We start from the raw sequence: 22,512 nt of genomic DNA, 5'->3' as shown, positions 1-22,512 counted from the left end.
CAAATGGATTGTACCATTATGTTCTCCTCTGAAAATTCTTTAAATGTTCCAATTTACAAGTCTTGACAAATCTATCTGCACACTTTCCCAGGTTCATTCCATTTGTAAAAATCACTTTTCTGCCAGTTTTTCCAGTTCTACAAATCCAAGTAGCCCACTTTGAGAACTTGCCAAATGTGCCTAGTTATTCGTCATGAGCCCTAATCACATATTTATACTCTCCTTTTGATAGTGAACCAATTCTCTAGTTTTTGTGCCCCCAAGTATCAATTTGCCTTGTTTTCAAAGCTAAATCAAAATGTGATTTATTGTTTTCTAACAGGTTCTCTTGCAGGCAGTTCTGAAAAGGAAACTTTGAAAGTCAATATATTTTGATTGAGAATTCGTCATAAGGAAAGATTTGGCAGGGTTTGAGAATGTGGATAGAGAATCAACATGTCTGATTTTAGAGCCCAGTCAGGGGTTTTTGTCAGTTTTTAAGGCCAGCCAAAGGACCTCTTGGCAAGAAAGTTATAATTTGCAAAAAATGATAAAATGAATCTTAATTGGCAGTTCAGTGATGGATTTTGATTTTGAGTAGTATCAGATGATTAATGTATCAATCTAATAGTTCAATTGTTTGGAAATATAATTGTTTTTAGCCGGACCCACTTTGGGGCCCAACTAATTTCGCTAGCCTGATAAGACATCATGAGATTTTCAAAGATGTTATAAGGATGAGATTATTATGATTTTATTTGTCATAATCACTTGGCATATGCACATGATATTTCAAGGCAAATTGGATGTGTGAGTAGTACACATGGTAAAAGGGAATTGAACATATAAACATGGCCATAATGTTTCACCAGTGAGATGCTTTTCAACCTTAGGAAGGAAGTTATGTGCCACAATTATCACAATTCTTGAAAGATATAATGCTATTGTGTGTGAAGCCATTCATTTTTAAAGAAATCTGCAATGAAGATGGCGAAGGTTGCCAGGATCTAAGTATGGAATCAACATCAATACAACTTTCCAGTCTTCCCTTGGTGCCAATGCACATGAGAGGGATTTTAATGTGTAAGCAGATCGAGATACAAACCACTCCTTGCCCGGGGAACAAGGATGTTTGCAAAGATTAATATAGATACATCAGTTTATTGGAATTATATGAGATGTTATCTTTTGACAAACATAAATCATACATATTAGAGAGAGGCTCAATGAGATTGTTGAAGCAATCGATGTGAAGTTTCCAAATGAGCTAGCAGGGATTTTTAAGATTGTTTAATCTTCTATTTTCAAGTCCTGTTATGTTCTTAACATTGTTTTGTTCAAAATAAGAAAATAAGTTGCCAATGTGTATTATATGAGCAGAGTGGATATTAATGTGAAACTAGGCAGAGACATTTATGAGGGAAGATCTTGTATTGATGTTTTTTCTGGGCTGCAACAAGTTAAAGTGATTGCAATGCATTGATACACCATGGCAATGATGTTGCACCTTCACCCAAGCTATTAAAGAAGGAACCATGGAAGAGAGGATGTATCATATTGATGTGGCACTTGAAGTTTAAATTCTTTTATTAATACCAAATTTGTGTATCTTTGATTCTGAATGGAGGAAGTTGTGCATTGTAGAGGAGGAAGAGATGTCCAATGTTGAGAGCTGGGAGGCACAAGAACAATAGTGCCCGAATTAACCGGCACACTCGAAGCATTGATGCTTCGAGTGGCTGTTGTGGGGCCCTCAAATGTTTTCGTTTCCGTTCTCTTCTCTGTAGCAGTTCTGTGACTCCTCACTGACTCTAAACAATTCTAGTAAGTCACCGCTACACTTTAATTTGAATTCAAATTTTGAACTCTCCCACCCAATACTCTGCCAGTGCATGGGTTAGTGAGGTGCTTGATTAAGCAGGCACTTCTATGATATGTGTTACAATGGCAAAAATGCCTAGAATGCAACTTGCGCTCGTCGCAGCCCTACGGTAACCTCACTTCTCTTGCTGATCCTTTCAATTTTGAAGATGTTGCTTTGTTTGACAATCCTATTACTTTTGACAACAATTTTCACTCTCCTCCTATTGGTAGAGTGCAGGGATTTTGTTTATACAACATGAATACTACTTACAATGTTTGAGTTTCCTTCACATTTGTGCTGAATTCAATGGATTATAAGGGCACTATTAGCCTCAGTGGAGCAGATCCAATTGTGGTCAAGTACAAAGATATATCTATCTGTTGTGGGTGGTAATGGAGATATTCCCGATGGCTAGGGGAATCACAACAATTGATAGTGATGCATATGAGGGAGATGTTTATTTCAGGCTATGAGTTAACATCACAACTGATCATTGTTAACTAGAATGGTGTGTTTTGCCTGTTTACTTAAAGTCAATTTTATATGTCAGTCTCTGTTAGTCCTTTAAGGATGAATGTAATCATGGGATTTCTTTTTGTGCTTGTTTTCAGTACATCGTAGCAGTATAGAAATTTGAGAGGAATGAAAAATATGGTGTGTTGGATATGTGTAGAAATGTTTTTATATTTGGTTCAACTTTTCGCATCACTCATACATATTGTGAGGGAAATAAATTGCCTCACAATCCCGCAAACCATGGCTGTAATGGTAGAACACTGCATTTTGAAGGGTCAATGCCACAGATTTTTGACTTCACTGATATCATGCAAACCATAAATGAAGATCACACAAGTTTTGCATAATCAGCTCTAATCTCTTGTGAAATATACCCTCAAGATAGTCATTCTACTACAAACCTCTTTATTCTCTGTTTCATTTCTCTGTTGTAGCCTTCCATGCCTTTGTTAAAAATCTTTATTTTAATATATATTTCCTCCAGGCCTTTTTCTAAAAAAAATAACAAAAACTTTTCTCATCCTTGTTAATCTTAATAGCAAGTTTATGATTTTATATATAAAAATAATTTTGTCAAAATTGTTAAGTTAATTGACATGACATGTTAAACTAAAATATGATTTTATGTCTTAATTTTATCTTCAATTAGACTAACTATTCAACTATTCTAATATTGAAGAAACATATCTTTATATTTTTAGGAAGTTGCCTTAGAGGAAAAAATGTATTAAAAATATTTTGATTTTTTTTCTCAAATATTACATGGTTTCAAATATAGTTTCTACACTAGCGTATATATATTTATATATATATAAAATAAGCCAAGAGATATCTTCTAGAGGCACCTATTTTCATAATCTCATATCTTCTAGAGGCACCTATTTTCATCATCACATATTTATATGAGTCTAAGAGGCATGAAAAAATGATTTGAGATTCTTGATTTGTCTCATTTTTACTTCCATTTTCTCTCTGTAATTTTCATGATTTTAATTATAATTATATTTAGTTTATTTCTATTTTATTTTTCTGACATGTAAATGAACGTCAATTTTTTTCCAAAATAAAAAATGTTTACATTGAAGATTGCTGCTACTGTAGAAAGCCTCTCGGCTTAATAAACTTGTAAAATGTAAACAATAAATAAATCTAGTTATAAAAAAATAGATATGATGATTAAATCACTAGACGTATTGATAAGTATTGAAATAAAAGTAGTTTAATGAATTGAGAATTTGATTTTCTCCTCAATTTTGTAATTCAACATACAATATGACATATCACGAACTTTAATATAATATTATTTTGTTCATATTTTGGGAGTAAATATAAGTCATTTCTTTCATAAATGCCTAGTAAATAGTTTAAGATGATTGGTGTCATCGAAAACTTTTTCGCTAAGTTATGAATCAAGGAGAGCACAAATGAGAAACCTCATCCCCACACACCACTTGTTTAAACCTTCAAGCACTGTGTCAACATAGTAACAATATAAGCATGTTTATACAAAATTAGTTCAAATAAGTAATTTGTGAATAGTAAGAGCTTTTGTAACCCTCTTTGACTAACACAAAAGAAACATGTTTATTTATTTAAAACTTTTTTCCTTGATTGACATTAGAATGAGTGTTATTAATGATATTTTTATTAATATACAAATAAAATCTTTATTTCTTAATATTGTCTAGTTTTATGATAGTTTTTCTAAAGGTTTGAGAATCTTTGGAAAAGATAGAATATTTTTAAAAGAAAGAAATTTGTCTTAGTAATATATAGGGAGGGTTGTGTTTAGTCATAGCACTATAAAGTTACATTTCAACCAAAGAAGTATCTCTATAATTAGAGGTTACACTTCAAATAGAAAGGTCTCACACCTTGAAATTTCTTCCAATTCTTTACATAAGAAAAGAATATATTACACATCCCAAACTTGTTTGTCGATCTAAAATCAATATTCATTCAAATTTATTGGTAAAGATCCTTACAAATCTAGTCCAAGTTAGATTTATAGAATTCACTAGAAAGACCATCAGGGCTAGGGGCCTTGTCATTCTTCATAATCTTAATAGCCTTTTCAATTTCTTCAAGAGAGATATTTTGGCTAAGAAGATAACTATCTTGGTTGGATATAATGTTGGGGATAAACTTTTTATAGTGATGTCTAAGCATCACAACTTTAGCAGATTCTTCTGAAGAAAATAAATTATTATAAAAGTTGATAAAAGCTTCTTTTATACATTTTTCTTGAGTGATTTCTTGGTTGTCCACAAGGATTCTATTAATAGATTCATTAGCTTTTTTTGTTTAAGAAGATTGTAGGAGAGTTTAGAACCTCTACCACCATTTTGGATCTAGTGAGCCTGAGATATGATCTTGGCTCCCTTGATTTTGATTTGTTGATGGTGCTTAAGGTTGTTCTGAGCCTGAGCAACTTGTGAACATAAATTGATATCTTGGGGATCAGATTGGACATTAGTTTCAGCAAAATGAAGTCTACCAAAGAGAATTTTTTCAGAGTATCTATAGTCCTTAGCTTTCTTTTGCCCAATGGTCTTAAGAACGTTATGCCAAGTAGAGATATTATGATTCCATAAGTCAATAGGAGAAAAAAAAAAGGATATTTTTTTGGTTAATAATTATAATAAGTTGAATGGTAGCAAGAACATCTTCATTAAGCAGGAGAGAATTGTTAAGAATAAACCTTGGGTTAACAGCCTTTTGAATAACAAGGGCATTGTTAAGTTTAATACGGGAAAAAATGGGATGGTGGCCAGAAAGAGAGGTAGGTGAAACCATGACCATATTACCAATGTTATCAAGGAGGAAAGAGAAGGAGGTTTTATTGGCATAAAATCTATCAAGTCTGGCATAAATTCTAGAGGGGCTTTGTTGAAAGTTGCACCATGTGTGCCATATGCCATTGTGATTATTAGAGTTGCCAGTTAGGGGGTCAAAAAGGGTCTTAGAAGATTTCAATCTATTCCATTGAAGTTTTTCTTGATCCTTCCAAGTGAAGGGGAGACCGCCAACTTTGTCTTCCTGATCTTCAATCATATTAAAATCACCCCCAAGGATATAGGGAAGGGAAGCTCAGAGAGCCAATCCCAGAGGCTTGCCCGTTCTTTGTAATCATTAAGGCATAAATGGAACATATACCAAAATGGACAAAATTACAAGATAGGGTAGCCCAAAAAACCCTATTGCAAGGAGATACCCCTTTGTTCGAAATGTAAGGAGTCCACTTAGGACCAATAAGGAGGCCTACACCCCCTTTGCCTCTATTGTGGTTGGAGTGGATCTTAATTGCATCCTTCTAAATAAAGTTCAAATTACTTTCAAGAATAAAGTCGGGGGATTTTAGTTCTTGCATCATAAGAGAATCCATATGATTAAAAGAATCTAAGAAACGTTTAATGACATGCTTACTATCTAGGGATTCAAGACCACTCACATTCTAGGAAATAAAATTAATGTTGAACTTGATGAAAGAGGGGGATGCTTAGGGTCTGTGGGCCCAACATTAACCGAATTAAAAGAAGGATTGTCATTCTTGTCACTTGTGTTTTTATTTTTGGAACCTAGGGGTTGACCCCTTTTTTTACTAGGAGAGTAGATTTGTCATCCAATCCTTCATTATCATATCCAGATTGCATTAGAACTTCCATGTCATCAGATTTGGATAAAAGGATTTCTATGCTAGGTGGCGAGGCGATGGGAGATGTGTAGGAGGCAGGATGTCGTATGGAGGGGGTGGCAGACATAATTTTAAAGATGTAGTCATCATCAAAGACCTTTTGGGTGAAGCTGTGAGGTGAAATCATATCCACTTTATTTTTAGTGGGTTTGATCTTTGGCAGGTAGGAAGCAAAGTCTAGAGCTGCCATAATGGCTAATGGAGTAGACATAGGTGAAGCCCTAGGTTCGGAGTTGGAGGGAAGAAGAACATTCTTCCTTCTACGCTTTTTCTTGACCACAGTTTGAAAACCATCCAGAGGGTCAAGCTTCAAGATAGGCTGAGAAGAAAATAATTGTTGGGAGGAGATAACGATGGCCTGTAAATCAACAAGAGTGGCAAAATCATCAGATGACAAGGTTGAGGGAGGAGGAGGAGGAGGGGCTTGGGGAAGGGATGAGGAAGTTGGGGGTGTAGGGGCCTGAGATTTAAGGGGAGCCTTCTTAGAAAGAATCGGGCAGTCCTTTGTGAGATGCCCTTTGTTTATATATATATATATATATATATATATATATATATATATATATATTCATGTATGCCCTTCGTTTTGTCTTATTTATTCATTTAGGACTATATATAATAATTTAAAAAATTTAAAAATATCTAAACAAATATATGACACTCTTTAAACATAATATAAGAAATATATTATAATATCATTTTAAAATATTCTTCAAATATTTAAAAAAAATACTTCATAAAAAAAATATTCTAAGAAAACATCAATTGATTTTTATAAACAACATATCTTTTATATCAATTACAAATAAATAACGAAAAAATATATACTTTTACTTTAAATTATACCTACCGAATACAAGCACATTTGAATTTTATTTATTTACAATAAATTTTATAATACATTTATATTTAAATTTGAATTCTCTTATTATTTTATAAATATTTTTTATACAATTATTATGATTATTTTAAAAATATTATATTTATAATTAACATCAATATTTTTAACATTCTTATAACAATATAATGAAATAAAACTAAATTAAATTAAATATTTAAATATTCACTTAAATTTATTCAAATATATTAAAAAATATTATATTAAAAATATATCTAAAAAACATAAATTATTCTCTTTGTGTATCAATTACAAATTAATTAATAACTATTTAACTTTTGTATTCTCTAAAAATTTACCTTCACATTCTCTAAAAAAAAGTTAGAAATGAAAACTATATAACTTACTTTTCATTTAAAAAAATTTGGATTTGAGACCGCATGGCTTCCGTATTCTAACACTCTCAGCATTTACGATAAATTTGTTGTGGGCTCCACAGAGCCTTTGCCAGGATTGTGCGGGAGAGTTTTTTAAAACTAGATTCAAATTAAACCGTAGCTGTCACCGTCATCGTCGGGAGTGAGAGAGGAGTCAGAACGCCAACGGAAAACTGGAACCAAAACGGAAACCACACTAGCCACTCGAAGAGTCAAAGCTTCGAGTGTGCCGGTTAAGCCCGGCCGAAGGATAGAGAGTGAACAAGTAAATATGGGAAGACAAGATGTGCATTGGCTTGAAGCACTGGATCAGGTATCAAAAACAAGAAACATAAATGCAAGGGGAGTAAGAAAATGCATTGCAAAATCATTTTCATGCAGACCTCCTTAATCAGCCAAGGAGACGCTCTTATCTGTACTTAGAAAAGACGCTTCTACTGCTACAAAAGTTATTGCATCACTTTTGGCATGTTATTCTGTGGCAGGGGAACCTTGTAACAAGAATACATAGATAGAAGAACGAAACAAGGAAAATAATGGTATTTCTAAAACCTTTCATAATAGGATGGACATTGATCAAACGATGATTTGTTTTCCAGAATCAGTTACTCATTGTTGTCGCAATGCATTCCGTGAGATCACTATGAAAGACAAATTTGGAGATCTTTTTAATTTGGTCCAGAATAAGCAAAGAGAGATGTAGATTTTCTATTTCTGCCTAAAGAAGTACCTATAAATCAACACAGAGCACCTGTGAGAAGAGAAGCTGTGGAAGAATGAACTCAGGGTTCTAGTCCCATATGCATGTCGTGGGAGTTGTTTTTTGTCTTTAAATACCAAATCACTCCTAATGCATTATAGAAAAATGGATTTTGTAAGTTACAAGGCTCGCATGGTGGGACCCATTCACTAGTCGGGAAAGGAAGCAATCTTGACCAAAGTGCGCTAGTCGAGCTGATGAAGTGAACATTTTGGACAACCCAAAATTGGAAAATGGCACTTCGACTGAGTTGTACAAATCTGATAGTGACACGTGGCAGGGACTTCCAAAGTGCATTAGTCAAGCCGATGAAGTGAACATTTTGGATGACCCAAAGATTGGAAAATGGCACTTCGACTGAGTTGGACGAATCTGATAGTGACACGTGGCAGGGACTTCCAAAGTGCACTAGTCGAGCCGATGAAGTGAACATTTTGGATGACCCAAAGATTGGAAAATGACACTTCGACTGAGTTGGACAAATCTGACAGTGACACGTGGCAAGGACTTCTAAATCTATTAGATAGATAGATAGATAAAATTTTAACGTCCACGAGGCCAAAAATAGCCTATGGGACAGCAAGACAACTCAAGCAGACTTAAGTAGCGCTGTTCGCCTCTTGTGTAGACTAATGATGAGCCCCCCCAATATGCTTCTTGAGGTATTGATGTGGCAGATAGTGCCACGTGTTGCGATGTTGCTATGTCGCAATGTCGTGGCACCATGCTGAGGTGTCATGCGACATAGAGACCAATGATATGGCAGGATGACATGGTGCAGTGATGGGGTGATGAAGTGGAAATGCTAACCGCATGCTGACATGGACCAAGGTGCCACATGTCACGATGATGTGGCAACATGTTGACTAGGATAGCGACATAGTGACCGATGATGTGGTCACTATGTGGTAGAATAGAGGACCAATGAGATAGTGACACATGGCGCTTGGGTGGTGGGTCTCAAGTGATTGTGCAAAAATCAAGCTAATCTAGTGGTGACACGTGTTAGGGCCGGTCAAACTAGTTTGACCCAGATTGAAAAGTAGGAGGCAAAAAGGCACAGGCATGAAAAATCAATTTTTAATTATTTCCCTCAAAAGTACGTACAGGGTCATTTTAAATTAAAAAATTTTATATTCTAAAGTTTAGACTTTGGAAAATTTTAAATATTTGAAATGAGACATAGTTACAAAGCCATGACATGAGCCTAAAATTCAAACTGAGATTTTGGGTGTTTTTGGTAAGAAAGTATGGCACTATTATATATCGCTAGAATCGGGAGAGAATGAACTTTCCATTTTTGGAGTTTTTTTTTCCACAGGAAGCCACTAGTTCAAGTTATGTGAGGTTTTCTCTCAAGTATCCATTTTTCAGTTTCATTCAGTTCGGCCAGTTTAGATTTGATTTCCAATGAAATGGTGAACTGAATGAATATAAAAGGTAGTATGAATGCAATTAGGGGTGAATTTTGTTACCTTCAAGTTAGTTGAATCATGGTATTATCAACATTTTAGATATTTTGGCAACACAAGGGTTTTCATCATTGAAGAAGAGATATTTCAAATTTGTTACAGATAATGGTGAAAATCATATCAGATTTCAATTTTAGAAAGAGGAGAGATGTTTTACAATAGCAGGGAATGAAGATTCAAGTGGACACATGTCACTTCCAAATTAGATCTGAGATTTCATTCTTCTCCTATATCTTTCTCTTTCTCATCTATTATAAGGGTTGGTAGTTTTTACTGTGAGACCAAGGGTTCCATTTTTGAACATATTTCACTACTGTGATACCACATTCTTCAACAGTTTCCTTTGTAATGAACAATAAGAAATAGGAATACAGATAGTTTCGATCTATTAGGTAGTTTTACATTTCAATTTCATGCATATTATTGTATTTGTTTCAAAGAAATGAATGAAAATGTAGTACCAAGTTAATCTTCATTCTGATATCTTATCTCCCATTCATGTTGTTTGTGATCTTTTGTGTTTTGTAAACAAAGAGTATGAAACTCAGTTGCAATCTATTGGTTGTATGTGTTGATTTATTTTGCTTATTACTCAAGAAGCCATGTAAATGCTTGATTTATCATCATAGGATTGCAGATCTCATCAAGGGATAGGTCGAGTATGAGATTCACAAAGATGCAGATGTCTGATTCATAAGATGAATAGATAGATCATGAAGTCTTGATGTATGGGATATGTCAATGACTTTTAGGGATGTGTGTTAGGGGTTTGTGGGATTTCCCAATAGATAAGGCACTGATCAACTACAAGATCAAAGTGTTATGTTGTTTGTATCACATTTTTGTTGAAATCAACATCATTAAGCAAGTATCTTTCCCTTTAATGTTGAAATAGTTGAAAGGATATCCTCACTTAGCTTATCAATTTCTTATGCCATGTTATTAGCTATTTCATGTCTGGGATCTTTGCATAAGTGTTAGAAGATTAAGGGTTTTATTTTCTTTGTTAGGTTTAAGTGTATTTTTTAGCATTGGTACCATATAAGTGAAGTCGAGGTCCACCTGCCTGGGTTTTGCAGAGCTTGAAGTAGAAGAAGGGTGTAGCCTTATAGTTGGCCTAGTGTTTGAAAGGGTATGTTGAAAATAGGAAGTAGTAGCGCTAGATGTATTATGTTCTCATTAGGGTAATTTGAAACCATAACGTTTCAAAACATCAACAGGTAGGATCCTAAGCTAAATATTTTCATGATGATGTAGGGACCCAACCAGTTGGGTTCAAAATTCCCTTTCTAAGCATGGTTCTATTATTTCTTGGGATTCTTTTGTAGTATCGAATCATTAACCTTGAAAGTTTTGTGTCATAATTTCTTGTTTTATCCTCTAGAAATTCTCAATGGTCGTGAATATATACTTGTGTTCTCTTGATGAATTTGGATATATTTGACCTCCATGGTCAAACACCCACTATTGAAAGGGCTAGTGTGGGATAAAAGGAATAAGATCCATTGTCAAAGCATGTATCAGATTGTTGTGCATCTTATATTGCTTCCATGTTTTAGAAAAATTGGCTGCACCATTTTCCATGGCAGGCTGATGGTAATTAGATCTAAGTAGTTTTGGAGTGAGAGTGAGATTGATTGAGTGATACCTACACATGTCTTCATAGATTTCAGCTAACACACACATAGACTCTTCTTGTTATAGATATCCAAGTAGAGTACCATCTAGAACTCTCCTAATCAATTTGTCAAAAATGATGGTGTACTAGGAAACATTATAGAGGAATTTCCACTTTTCATTCATATACAAGTTGTCAGGAACTACTTGGCAGTGGAGAAAGGATTACATTTTGGTGTATTAGAATGAGTCATGGACAATAATAGCGTATATTATGTGGGAGTTTGGGAAATTGTAGGTGTGACAATGCAAATCTTCCATTAGGAACTCATAGTGTGATTCATGCTCTTGTAGTTGAAGGATGAATGCTAAGGTAACCATTACATCATTAGCATTGTTTTCATTCCTTAGGATTTGGTGGAAGGTGAATAAAATAAATTATTTCTTCAAATTATTGATCATCCATTTGTACGACACCAATTTTTCATATTTAGTTTGGTACTCACAATTTATCTAATTTATGATGAGATGCGAGTCATCATAGATGTGAAGTTCCACAACCCTCCACTCAATAGCCATTTATCAAGGCCTTGTATTCAACAATATTATTTTTATTAGGAAATAATAACTTGTACACCTTAGGTATTGTATTAGCCTTGAGGAGTGACAAAGATAACTCTGGAAACTGAGTCATATTACATGTAGGAGCCATAAAAAAAAGGGTTTCCAAGTATGTTCTATGAGGTATATGATTAAAGAATCAAGCAACTCAATCTGTAAAGGAGTGTCATCTTGCAAAAATCAACCAAATGGTCTACAATAGCATGTCCTTTAATGGCCTTGGAATTGACATAATCAATGTAAAATTTAGAGAGAATCAGCATCCGTTTTGCAAGCTTTCCCATTAAGGTTTCTTTGTTGACTAGGTACTTCAAGGGATCAATCTTAGAAACTAGTTGTGTGGTGTGCACAAACATGTAGAGACATGACTTGTGGGAGGCAAATAGGACTATAATTAAAGCCTTTTCAATATTTCTATAGTTGATCTCATAAGGAACTAATGTCCTACTGATGTAGTATATGATATGCTCCTTATTTTCATCTTGTTGGGTCAGTAATTCCCCCACTGAGGTAGTTGTAATTGAAATGTATAGGATAAGAAGCTTTACTTGAATAAGTGGCATGAGTATTGATGGGTTGGAAAAATACTCCTTGATTTTATTTAGGTTTTAATCACATTCTTCATTCCAGATGCATTTTTTCCCTTGTGGAGTTTCTTTGTAAAAGGTTGGACTCTATCAACCAGTTGAGAAATAAATCACCGAATAGACTATAATCACTCCTGTAAGCTCCTCATTTGGTGGTGCCATCTTCATAATGGCCTAAACTTTTTTTAGATCAACTTCAATGCCCTTGGCTGAGACGATATATCCAAATAACTTTTGATGTGACTCTAAATGCATATTTCTTATAATTTAAGCATAGCTTGAATTACTCCATGCAGTCCATAATCAAACCCAAGTCTATTAGACGTGTCATCCTTTTCCATGATTTAGCTAATGTATCATGGACATTATCATCCATGATTGTATGCATCATGTTGTGGAAGATTGTTGTCATGGCTCTTTGATATGTAGCCTTAATATTTTTCAAATTGAATTACATCGATCTCCAACATTAAGTACTTCAGGAATAGGTGAATGTTGTTTTCTCTTGGTGTTCAAGAGTGATCTTGATTTGGTTATACTTAGAGAATTTTTCCATTAGGGAATATATCTCATAACCTAGAATCATGTCGATGATAGGAAATGGAAAGTCATCCTTTGGGAGAAATTTGTTTAAATCTTAGAAATTTGTACAGACATTGATGAATTTTTCATGTTTAGAAATTAGAACCATGTTGGATATCCACTCTACACAGTTGTTTTCTCTGATAAATTTGGATTGTAGGAGTTTCTTGAGTTCAACTTTTACCAGTAGAGGGATATGAAGGTGTATCTTTTTGAGCTTCTATTTGACAAGCTTAATAATTGGTGCTATGGAAACATGATGCATGTATCCAATCTTGACATACCAAGGTAAGTCTAGGAAAAGGTAATTTTCTTCTCTATGAAGAAGTTCGTGATTTTTTTTCTTCTCTTCTTTAGGTAGAGATCGAGCCATATGGATGATGTGGGGGGACTTGTTTTGTCCTGATGTTTACTACATGTGTAGGTTTAATGAGAATCAATGATTTATCTTGAAAATGACTAGGTAGGCTACCAAGTATCTCATCCTTAAGTACCTCAAAGAGGTTTTCACCTTTAGATGCACTTTTTCTTTTTACTATTTTTGGTTCTGACATTGCCACTAGGTGGTTTTCTCCATTATAATGCTCATTTATTTTTATTTTTATTTTATATCTAAGATATTTGATATATTTCTTTATCATATTAGTAGCCAATTCATTGTAGAATACAAGTTCAATAACATCAAGGTAGCTGGCTAAGGTTTAGTCATTTTGGAAGATGGGAAGATCAATTGGTTGGTATTATTGGGACCAGTCAATGAGTTTAGGATGGATGAGGGCTATGGATATTAAAGGCTCAAGTGAGTTGATAGTATTTCCATCATATTCTATGATAGAAAAACTAAGGTTTATAATATCATCTAATAAAGATGTCTAGCCCAATAGGAATCCTAACATTATAAACTTGGTATGCAAAGGCAATGTGTGAACCGAACTCATTCAAGCTAACTTTTGGCTTGTCAGATGAGTTAAGTGGATAAACATAACTATGTACAACATCAAAATCCAACTCAATTATAGAAACTAAAATTGAGTTCCATTCCCATTTGTTGAGTAAGTTATACTCCCTTTATTTCCATCTCTAGGAACTAGGAAATGACCATGTTTATGTGTCCCATATGAGGATCATCTCTTTGGGAGAGAGGGTATGGTCGAGACAATGAAACCTTTGCATGATTGGTTGGAATACCTACTAAGGCTTTAGTCATTTATATAGCTTCAAGTCCCTTAGTGGTAACTTCTTCTTCATCCTCTCCCTAGAGAAGGGATGTCAAGGGTATGAAGTTAGTTTACTTTGGAGAGATGGTTATTGGAAAAGGAGTGTATAGTCCCCTTGATGACGATGGTTTCTTTCTTGTAGGAGTAGTCATTCTTGAGACATACTCTTAATTTTGACTTCCTCTTCTTCTGATTCCTTTAGATCCTCATCAAAGATTGGACTTGTGTCAACTAGATTGGTTGACATTTAGCTATGATGAAACCATAATCAGTTTTACCTTTAAGCCTTATAGAAGTACTTAGAAATTCCACAATGGCATCTTTATGATACTCGATGGGTCCTTGGCTAAAATAAACCATCCTTTGAAGGAATTCAAACCCTTTTTCATATTTTTTAGGGTGATCTCAATATGCTTGGTTTGTGTTTCTTTATCCTCTCCTTTGTGGATCCAAGTGCAAATGGATTTCTCTTTATTTTCTTCTATAAGAGGGACAAATGTATATTTAAGATTAATACCATCCATAATTAAGTTTGCATTGTTGTTTATAGTGCAAGACTAAAGTTCCAAATTACTAAGCGTTGACATATAATGCATGTGTTGTCAAAACTTTTACACCCAACTATATCTCATTACATATGTATTTTCGAAAGTTATGTCTCAATTTCATTTACATTTGCACTCTTATTATAACTTTGGGGTTTTTTTGTACTTATTGCATATGCAATTGTTTTTTTAACCCCTAACTACATTCCTTCTTACATGCAATTTCATATGTAAACATACATTATAGCTCACAGTACATGCAATGTATATTGATGCTACAATGTGTTTTTGTGGGTTTAACCCCAAAAATGATTTTTATTGCACTTGCGTTATATCATTCATGATGCAATTGAGAATTTTGGTCCTGATTGCAACTAAATATCCTACATTATCTAGTACATTTGGAAGATTTAGTTCTAATTTCATAATTCTGAACTTCCACTATAAACTATTGTAATCAATATTTTTAGTCTTAGTTACACTTATCAAATACATGTACTCCCCTAATGTGCAATGTACCGTCAACAATCCAATAATTTTTTTCACTTTTAGTCCTTTTTCCCCTTTCTTGTGTCTTTTCATGTTTATTCAACATTTTTGTCTCTTATATTTTGTGTCATGTCAACTTGTCATCTAACCATGGAAGTTCTCAAATCCACCATTGTCACTTCATTTAAAGTGCTCTCATTCATGCTTTTCACCTCACTTTTGTGGAGATGATTTCCTCAAAGAATTAGTATTATCCCAAACTAGAATTTCACAGGAGTCTATAAGCTTCATAGCAATTCTTCTAATGTAGAAGACTAGACATAGATCTAAATCGACATACTTTGAATCAGCCTATGAGTTGGTGTGAGTTTATCAATATCACTGTTTCCAACTTTTAGATAAAAGTATAGTTAACAGATCCATCTTGTCCATTATTTACTCCACGAGTAGGTGCATTCTTTATTGAAATAAGAGGAAAAAATAGTGGTAACACCCTTTAAAAAAATCTCTAAACTTCTTGCTTACCTTGAGTTGATTGAAGGAATAGTGAGAAGGGAACCTTCTCTTTAAGGAAAAAGAGACTTTGTCTCACATGTTGCAACTAATAACCCTATTTTGCAAGGGAGATTGTATAATTGTCATGTGTAAAATATCCACCCAACCATGTGGACACTATCTATGTAGCAACATATTTGCACTTTGGTAAAAAACATATTGCTAACAATAGTATGTTAGCAATTATGTTAACTAATTGTATTAATATGTGTTAGTTGTAATACTCCAAAATTGGCAGATTGCCATGCTAAACCAATTTTGATCTATTCAATCAATCCCAAGTTCTATTTTACTAGGCAATTTTGATTCTGATAATCTCTACTCGACCTAAGTGTCAAATGTAGAAAATCATTCATCCATATTAATCACTTACTTTAATCAATTCATGAATATTCATTGAATTGGCTAAATTAACCTTTTTAAATTAAATTAATTGAATTATAAGTCATAGTACTTTAATTAAATTAAATTCACCATTTTGGCTAATATACATGAGAAATTAAATATCCTCATTCTAATTATTGAATTTAATTATTCAATTTAGAATACTCAATTATGAGGTCATATTTAATTTCCTTAAATCAAATATCTTTTCCAATATTCTCTCTTTAGTTCAGAAATGGAAACTCTGAGCTGATTAAAATTAAAAAAAGGAATTACATCAATTAACTCTTTATTCCACTCAAAAGCAAATTAGTTAACTTCCTTCATAAGGAAACTTTCTATTTTGACTAAATCTTCTTCAAGATCTTGACCACTCATCCAAATCGATCTTGACCATTGATCAATTCTTGGATTCTATTTAAGAAGCTCTCAATTCCTCATTAGAAAGGTTGAAATTGAATTGTATCAAACTTATGCTAAACTAATCAAGCATTTTCATTCATAGTATTGTTATTCTTGCATAGTAATCTCATTTAAATTAATGGTTCTTTCTTATTCCTAGATAAATACTTATCTCATCTAGCATAATACTACATCTCATTTAGCAATAAATCCTTCATTCTAGATGTCTAGTTGCTAGCTTCTCGGTCTGAGAGCAATAACATAATCATTCTAGTCAGGAGATAACAAATCAAACTGTTGAACATTTCAAATGAACAATATCATGTCTATCTCGAGATGATCCCCTAGATAATGATCATGTTGAAGTGTGTGTGAAGATAGAGGCTCACATTTCCTATTTACAAGTAAATAACATAGTTGCTAACATACTATTGTTTGTTAGCAATATGTTTATTTACCAAAGTGCAAATATGTTGATGTCTAGATAGTGCCAACAATGTGCATATTGCACAATGAAAAATATGATAACATGTATATATCCAATTACAAACATAATATGTGAAGACATTGAATTTGTTTCATTAATTAGACTAGAGAAAACCATCCGTAGAAATATTACCATTTCACACATAATTTTTAATTTTTAATTGAGTTTACCACTTTTCTTCTTATTTTTTTTAATCTTCGATTTAATAGATTGATAAAAATAAAATTATTATATACGATTCTAATTTGTTATTAATTCATATATTTTTATCAAATTTCTTACTATGATAGATTCACTTCTTTTATAATATCTCATAGTCACCCCCTCTTTAAACATCTTTTATAAACAATTACTGTTTGATATGTAAAATTATATAAAATATCTACCAAATATGTTATTTAAAAAATAATCTAAATTGCACTTTTTAAATCTATTTTCAACTCGTTAAATAACTCTTATAAATGAACCTCAAAACTCATCTGACCCATTACGCTGAACAAATTGCCTTTAAGCTCCCTTTTTGAAGATTTCATATTACGAAAAAGCAGATTTCTTTAATAACATACTGATGTAAACCTTTGTTAAGGACTCAATTTCAAACATAATATTCACATTAACTCTCCTGACAAAATGTAAGGATTCAGCTCGAGCAGCAATATCTATGAACAATTAAATAAGATTTTACAACTATGAAAATTTGGACAAAAGCGATTCGACCACTCCCTGGGCAATTGGGTGGTATGAATCTCTTGCTTCTTCAAACACTCTTCCAGCCAATTTCTTCCCTTCTGAGTTGCTCTGTAAGAGCCCTGTATACAGCGGCCTCAAAAACAACATCCTCCCAACTTCTTTAACACACTTCTCAATTTCTCCATACAGAGCTTTGTAACCAGAGTACGCTGCAATTGTCAAGAAAGCGACTTTGACTTCCCAATTGTTACTTTCACTAAAATGAAATTGTTGATCGAGAGCGGAGATCTGCATTCAAGCAGGACAACAAGATAGATAAAGTCTCTATGTATATATGAAAGAAAGATTTTATTAATATCTATCTGATTCTAACAGACTAAACAAACTGACCATACTATTCACTTTTCCATCCCTTAGAATTTAATTGAGACAACTATTCACTTTGTGATTGGGTTTCTGTAGATTGATTATTCTACTGTACTTTATGAACAGTGCCTGTTTCCAATTAAGGAATGGAGACACGTCCTCAGAGGAAATCCTTTTAGGCTCTCTGTGAAGACATTCTTTTTAATCACTTCGATAAATACAGTTGTTTCATGTTGGGGAGGCAAAAAGTGGGCTCATCAAGGCAAAAGAGAACAGAATAAAAAACAAGTGTTTTAGAATTTTGATTAAGAAACAGGATCAAAAAGATTTATGTCGTCCAATTGCATTGGGAATCTATTCGCTACTTTTACTCTCTCTTTTTAAATAGTAAAAACAAGGTTTTCTAATGGAAAAAACTGACAGAGAGGCTAACAAAGAGAGTCAAGTGAAAAGTGTGCATTACCTGTGACGCCTCAAGTTTCTTGGGCAAATTCTCGAGGAAAAGTTGCCACTCTTGCCCCTGCCATTTGCAAAGGGCTTCTTCAGAAGGCATTTTCCCAGCCATGAAATCCTTGGAGGCAGACAAGACCCTCTTGTGGATTGTGGAAACAGGGTCCATGATGTCTGGAGGAATGCCAATACCATCTATCCACTCATCCAAATCAATTTCATTCTCTATGCCACGAAGATTTTTCTTCAAAAAGGCAAGGAATGTATCTGTATCGATTGATTGAAACTTGAAATTCCTGATGTACTCCTTCAGAAACTCGTCGAATGCAGGGCGTCCAACCTGCACAAAGAAAAAACAGTCAGGTGCATTTCTGCTTTGCTTATCATATGGTGCTAGATGGAAATCAAAATGATCATATCGCAGCCCAAACCCTAATGTGTGGCTTAAATGTCATTTTATGGGGTCTGATATAGAAGCACAGTAAGTCCCCATTCGAAACAAAAAAAACCCAAATGTGGGATATTTGCAGTGTAACATCAGTGCTGGGGTATGTTGGGACGCTTGGGACGAGTTTCTTGGACAATGTCTAAACATAAACTAAAACGTAAATCTTACCAAGACAAATCTTAGCCAGCAGGATACTTTTTTTTTTTCAAACTCCTCTCCCTGATAATATAGGTTTTAGTTAACATTTTAGCCAATACTGGGAGATGATGAGGGGACTGTGGCAGGAGGGCAGGAGGTGTTGTATGCCATATATGAAACTTGAAACACTAGTCATGAAATGATGTTTCGATATAACATATCAAATTGAAATATTTTTACGTAGCAAAATTGCAACACCAATCATAACCATTAAACATTCAATATAATAACACGATACATATCCAATAGTAACATTCAAAATTCAAATAGAAATTAAGCACATCCACAATAGTAACATAGTTGCAGAATGGCCAAGGTGAGAATACTTGAATACACTTAGAAGTACTCAGTACAAAGACGCCTCAAGGAGAGGCAGAGGCACTCGGTAGTTTTGTAGAGGGTGCAAGTGTCCAAGTTTCACTCGACTTTTTTAGGATAAGTTGATCATCACACTACCCAACAAGATATTACAATTTTGATTCTTCCAGATCAGCAGGTGGCTACATTTAAGCTATATGAAGCCTCAAACACAAGATCGATTGGAGCCCACATCCTATTATATGGCTGAAAAAGCCTCAAAAGTGAGAATTTGTGGGTAAAACGACATTTCTCACACCCAAAGTGAAAAATAAAACCAGATTCATGCAGCTCCATACGTGGCCCTATATTCCTTTTAGGGTTGCTGTAATATAACCTCAGTAAGTCCCCACATTCAATCAAACGTTTCAGAAAACACAAAAAGGTTAAAAATTCTGTGAAGATTTGATGACCCACCAAGGAAATTGTTCAGATATTTAGTACACGTTGAGAACCAGTGTCAGCCATAAAGTTGAGTGACCCAGTGTGTGACTGACGCTGGGACCTACTTTACAATGAAATGACAAAAATGTATGGCGCTGTTGGATTAAAATTTGTTTCATCCTGATGGACCACGGAACTAAGAATCAAGCAGCTCCAAAAGCAGAGAAAGTGAAAAACAAGTACCCACCTGACGCTCAATCCGCCAAAGGAATTGAAAACCTTTTTCGTATGGCACACAAGAATAAACATCATCAGGATCTACGCCTTCCTGATTTGTCCTCAGCTTGGTAAATTCCATATTGTCCTTGAATCTTTCCATCTCACCCCTCAGCCCACAGCATCCCAATCCAATGTTCAGAGCAGCACGCTCCTCGCCATCCACAGCTTCAATAATTCTTCTCTCTGCATATGTAGTAAAGCCCTAAAGAAAAAAAACAAGTTTTAAAACAAACCCCCACATGTCTGGAAATTCATAATTCAAAATAAAAATTACTTATGCGTTATCGAATTGAAAAACTTAAACTACATCATATATTCTTTTCGGTATTTAGATAATAGATTTCACTGCGTATGTAGTAAAGCCCTGTAGAAAAAAGAAAATTTAAAACAGACCCCCACATATCTAGAAATTCGAAACATAAATCAATAAATCACAAGTTACCATCATATATTCTTTCTGGGCATTTTGATTTCAGTAGTTTAAGGATTAGGGATATACCTCATTTAACCAGAACTCGTTATTGGAGGCGTTACAGATAAGATTGCCAGTCCAACTATGAGCAAGCTCATGTGCTACAACCTGGCCACCGCTCATATCTCCAACAATAACCGTAGGAGTTAAGAAGGCCAATCTGGGATTCTCCATCCCTCCATAGGGGAAGCTAAAGGGCAACACCAAAAGATCAAACCTCTCCCATTCATACTCCCCAAAAAGTTCCTCACCCTGCTTGATAATCTTCTCCGTATTTCTAAATTCATGCTCTGCAGCTTCAAGAACAGGTGAAGGCTCAGAGAAAACCCTAGTCCTAGGACCAACATTCCTATAAGTGATATTTCCCACCGCAAAGGCAAATAGATAAGGGGGTATGGGCTGTTGCATTGAGAAATGATCTACAATCCGTTCATGGGAAACCCATTTATGATCAGAGCATGCTCCCCTGGCTTCTCCCTTCAATGGCGGTGCCCTTCCGGTGTGGGCGGCAGACATTACGGAGTTCATCTGTAGAGGAATGTTGATAAGGGCAGAATAACGAATCCTTGCCCTTGGAGTGTCCTGGCAAGGGAATATAGAGCGAGCATGAATTGACTGGCATTGGGTGTAAACATAAGGTAGCTTTTTCCCTACAGTTTGTGATGGATTCAGCCATTGAAGGGCTGAAGCGGATTGATGGGTTTTGAATGTAACATTGAAGGAGATTTGATCTCTTAGAGAAATCTTTAGAAGGGTCCCCTTGATGGAGTCTGAAGTGTCTAGAACGAATGGTATGGGATTTGTTAGAGTGGCATCTTGAACTCCATGGATTTTAAGACACCTGGTATCCAGATAGAGGCTCCCTGTGTAAGGCTTTTCTAGAGTCAGTAATGCAGAGCCATCAATTGTTTTGCTATCAAAATCAAAATAGAGTGACAGACTCGCATGCTTGGTCAGTGGGTTCTCAGAATCTGTGAAGGAGTGAGGATCAATGGGAGCCATCACTTACAGGGAGGGACTTACAGGTAGGGACACAGGATTAGTGTTTGGATCGAGAAGAGAAAACCTCGCATGCTTATAAACCATTGCTGGGCATTAGTTATATATATAGAACTGAAAAACATAGGATGATGTGTAAGTCGGCCTAGATAATGACTCATTGCATAATTCTTATGGTCCAATGTTTAAGATATTGAACAAAAATCAAAGCCCAGCATGTGAAGCAATTTACAGCTAGAATCTATTCGAAATTCTGTCCAAATCTTCTTAAAATATTCAATTATATGGAGAAAACATAACTTCAATATGGCCTTCCAACATATTTTTGGATGGAGGTCTTGTATGAAATCATTTTAGTTATTGGGTATGGGAGCATTAGCAGCCAGAAGGTTGTGTTTTTTTCAATTATGAAAAAATGATAATTTGGAATGTATTTTTACTTTTGTGAGCATCCATCCATTAAAATATAGAATTAAATATTGGAAAAAAGTCGGGGCTGGAGTATGCTTGTAGAAAAAAACTACAAGTATTTCCAGCGACTTTGGTTTCCCTGTCTTTTATTGGTTCTTATTTTTCTTCAAAATATCTATCTACAATATTTATTATTAAAATATCAATCTAACATTCTATTTTGGATGGCAGAATTGAATTATCATAGGTCATAGCTCCACAAATTGTTAGTAAAAATGAGCCTAGCCAAAATAAGCTTAGCAGCCTCATGGAGACCCACACGGATAAACGTATCCATTCTGCCATATATCAAATAGTTTATACAGAAACCAATATATGATTTTCGATTTTTTATGCAAGACGACCATAAACT

General features: G+C 34.4%; 1 protein-coding gene across 1 annotated transcript; it reads right to left on the bottom strand.

The window, feature by feature from the left end:
* Positions 1-17,547: 17,547 nt before the first annotated feature.
* LOC149568189 (leucine aminopeptidase-like) lies at positions 17,548-21,785 on the bottom strand. Its single transcript, XM_089821193.1, has 4 exons — positions 20,718-21,785; positions 20,187-20,420; positions 18,566-18,892; positions 17,548-18,024 (listed from the first exon to the last, which is right to left on the bottom strand). Exons 1-4 carry the CDS (start codon positions 21,690-21,692, stop codon positions 17,734-17,736), a joined length of 1,827 nt encoding a protein of 608 aa, XP_089677319.1. The 5' UTR covers positions 21,693-21,785; the 3' UTR covers positions 17,548-17,733.
* Between the last annotated feature and the right edge of the window lie 727 nt (positions 21,786-22,512).

This window comes from Cupressus sempervirens, chromosome 3 (assembly GCF_028749045.1).
Source record: "Cupressus sempervirens isolate cs-2001-9-10 chromosome 3, ASM2874904v1, whole genome shotgun sequence".
Lineage (NCBI taxonomy): Eukaryota > Viridiplantae > Streptophyta > Pinopsida > Cupressales > Cupressaceae > Cupressus > Cupressus sempervirens.
Note: the sequence above shows the minus strand (reverse complement) of the source record. Positions and strands in the feature narration are given on the sequence as shown.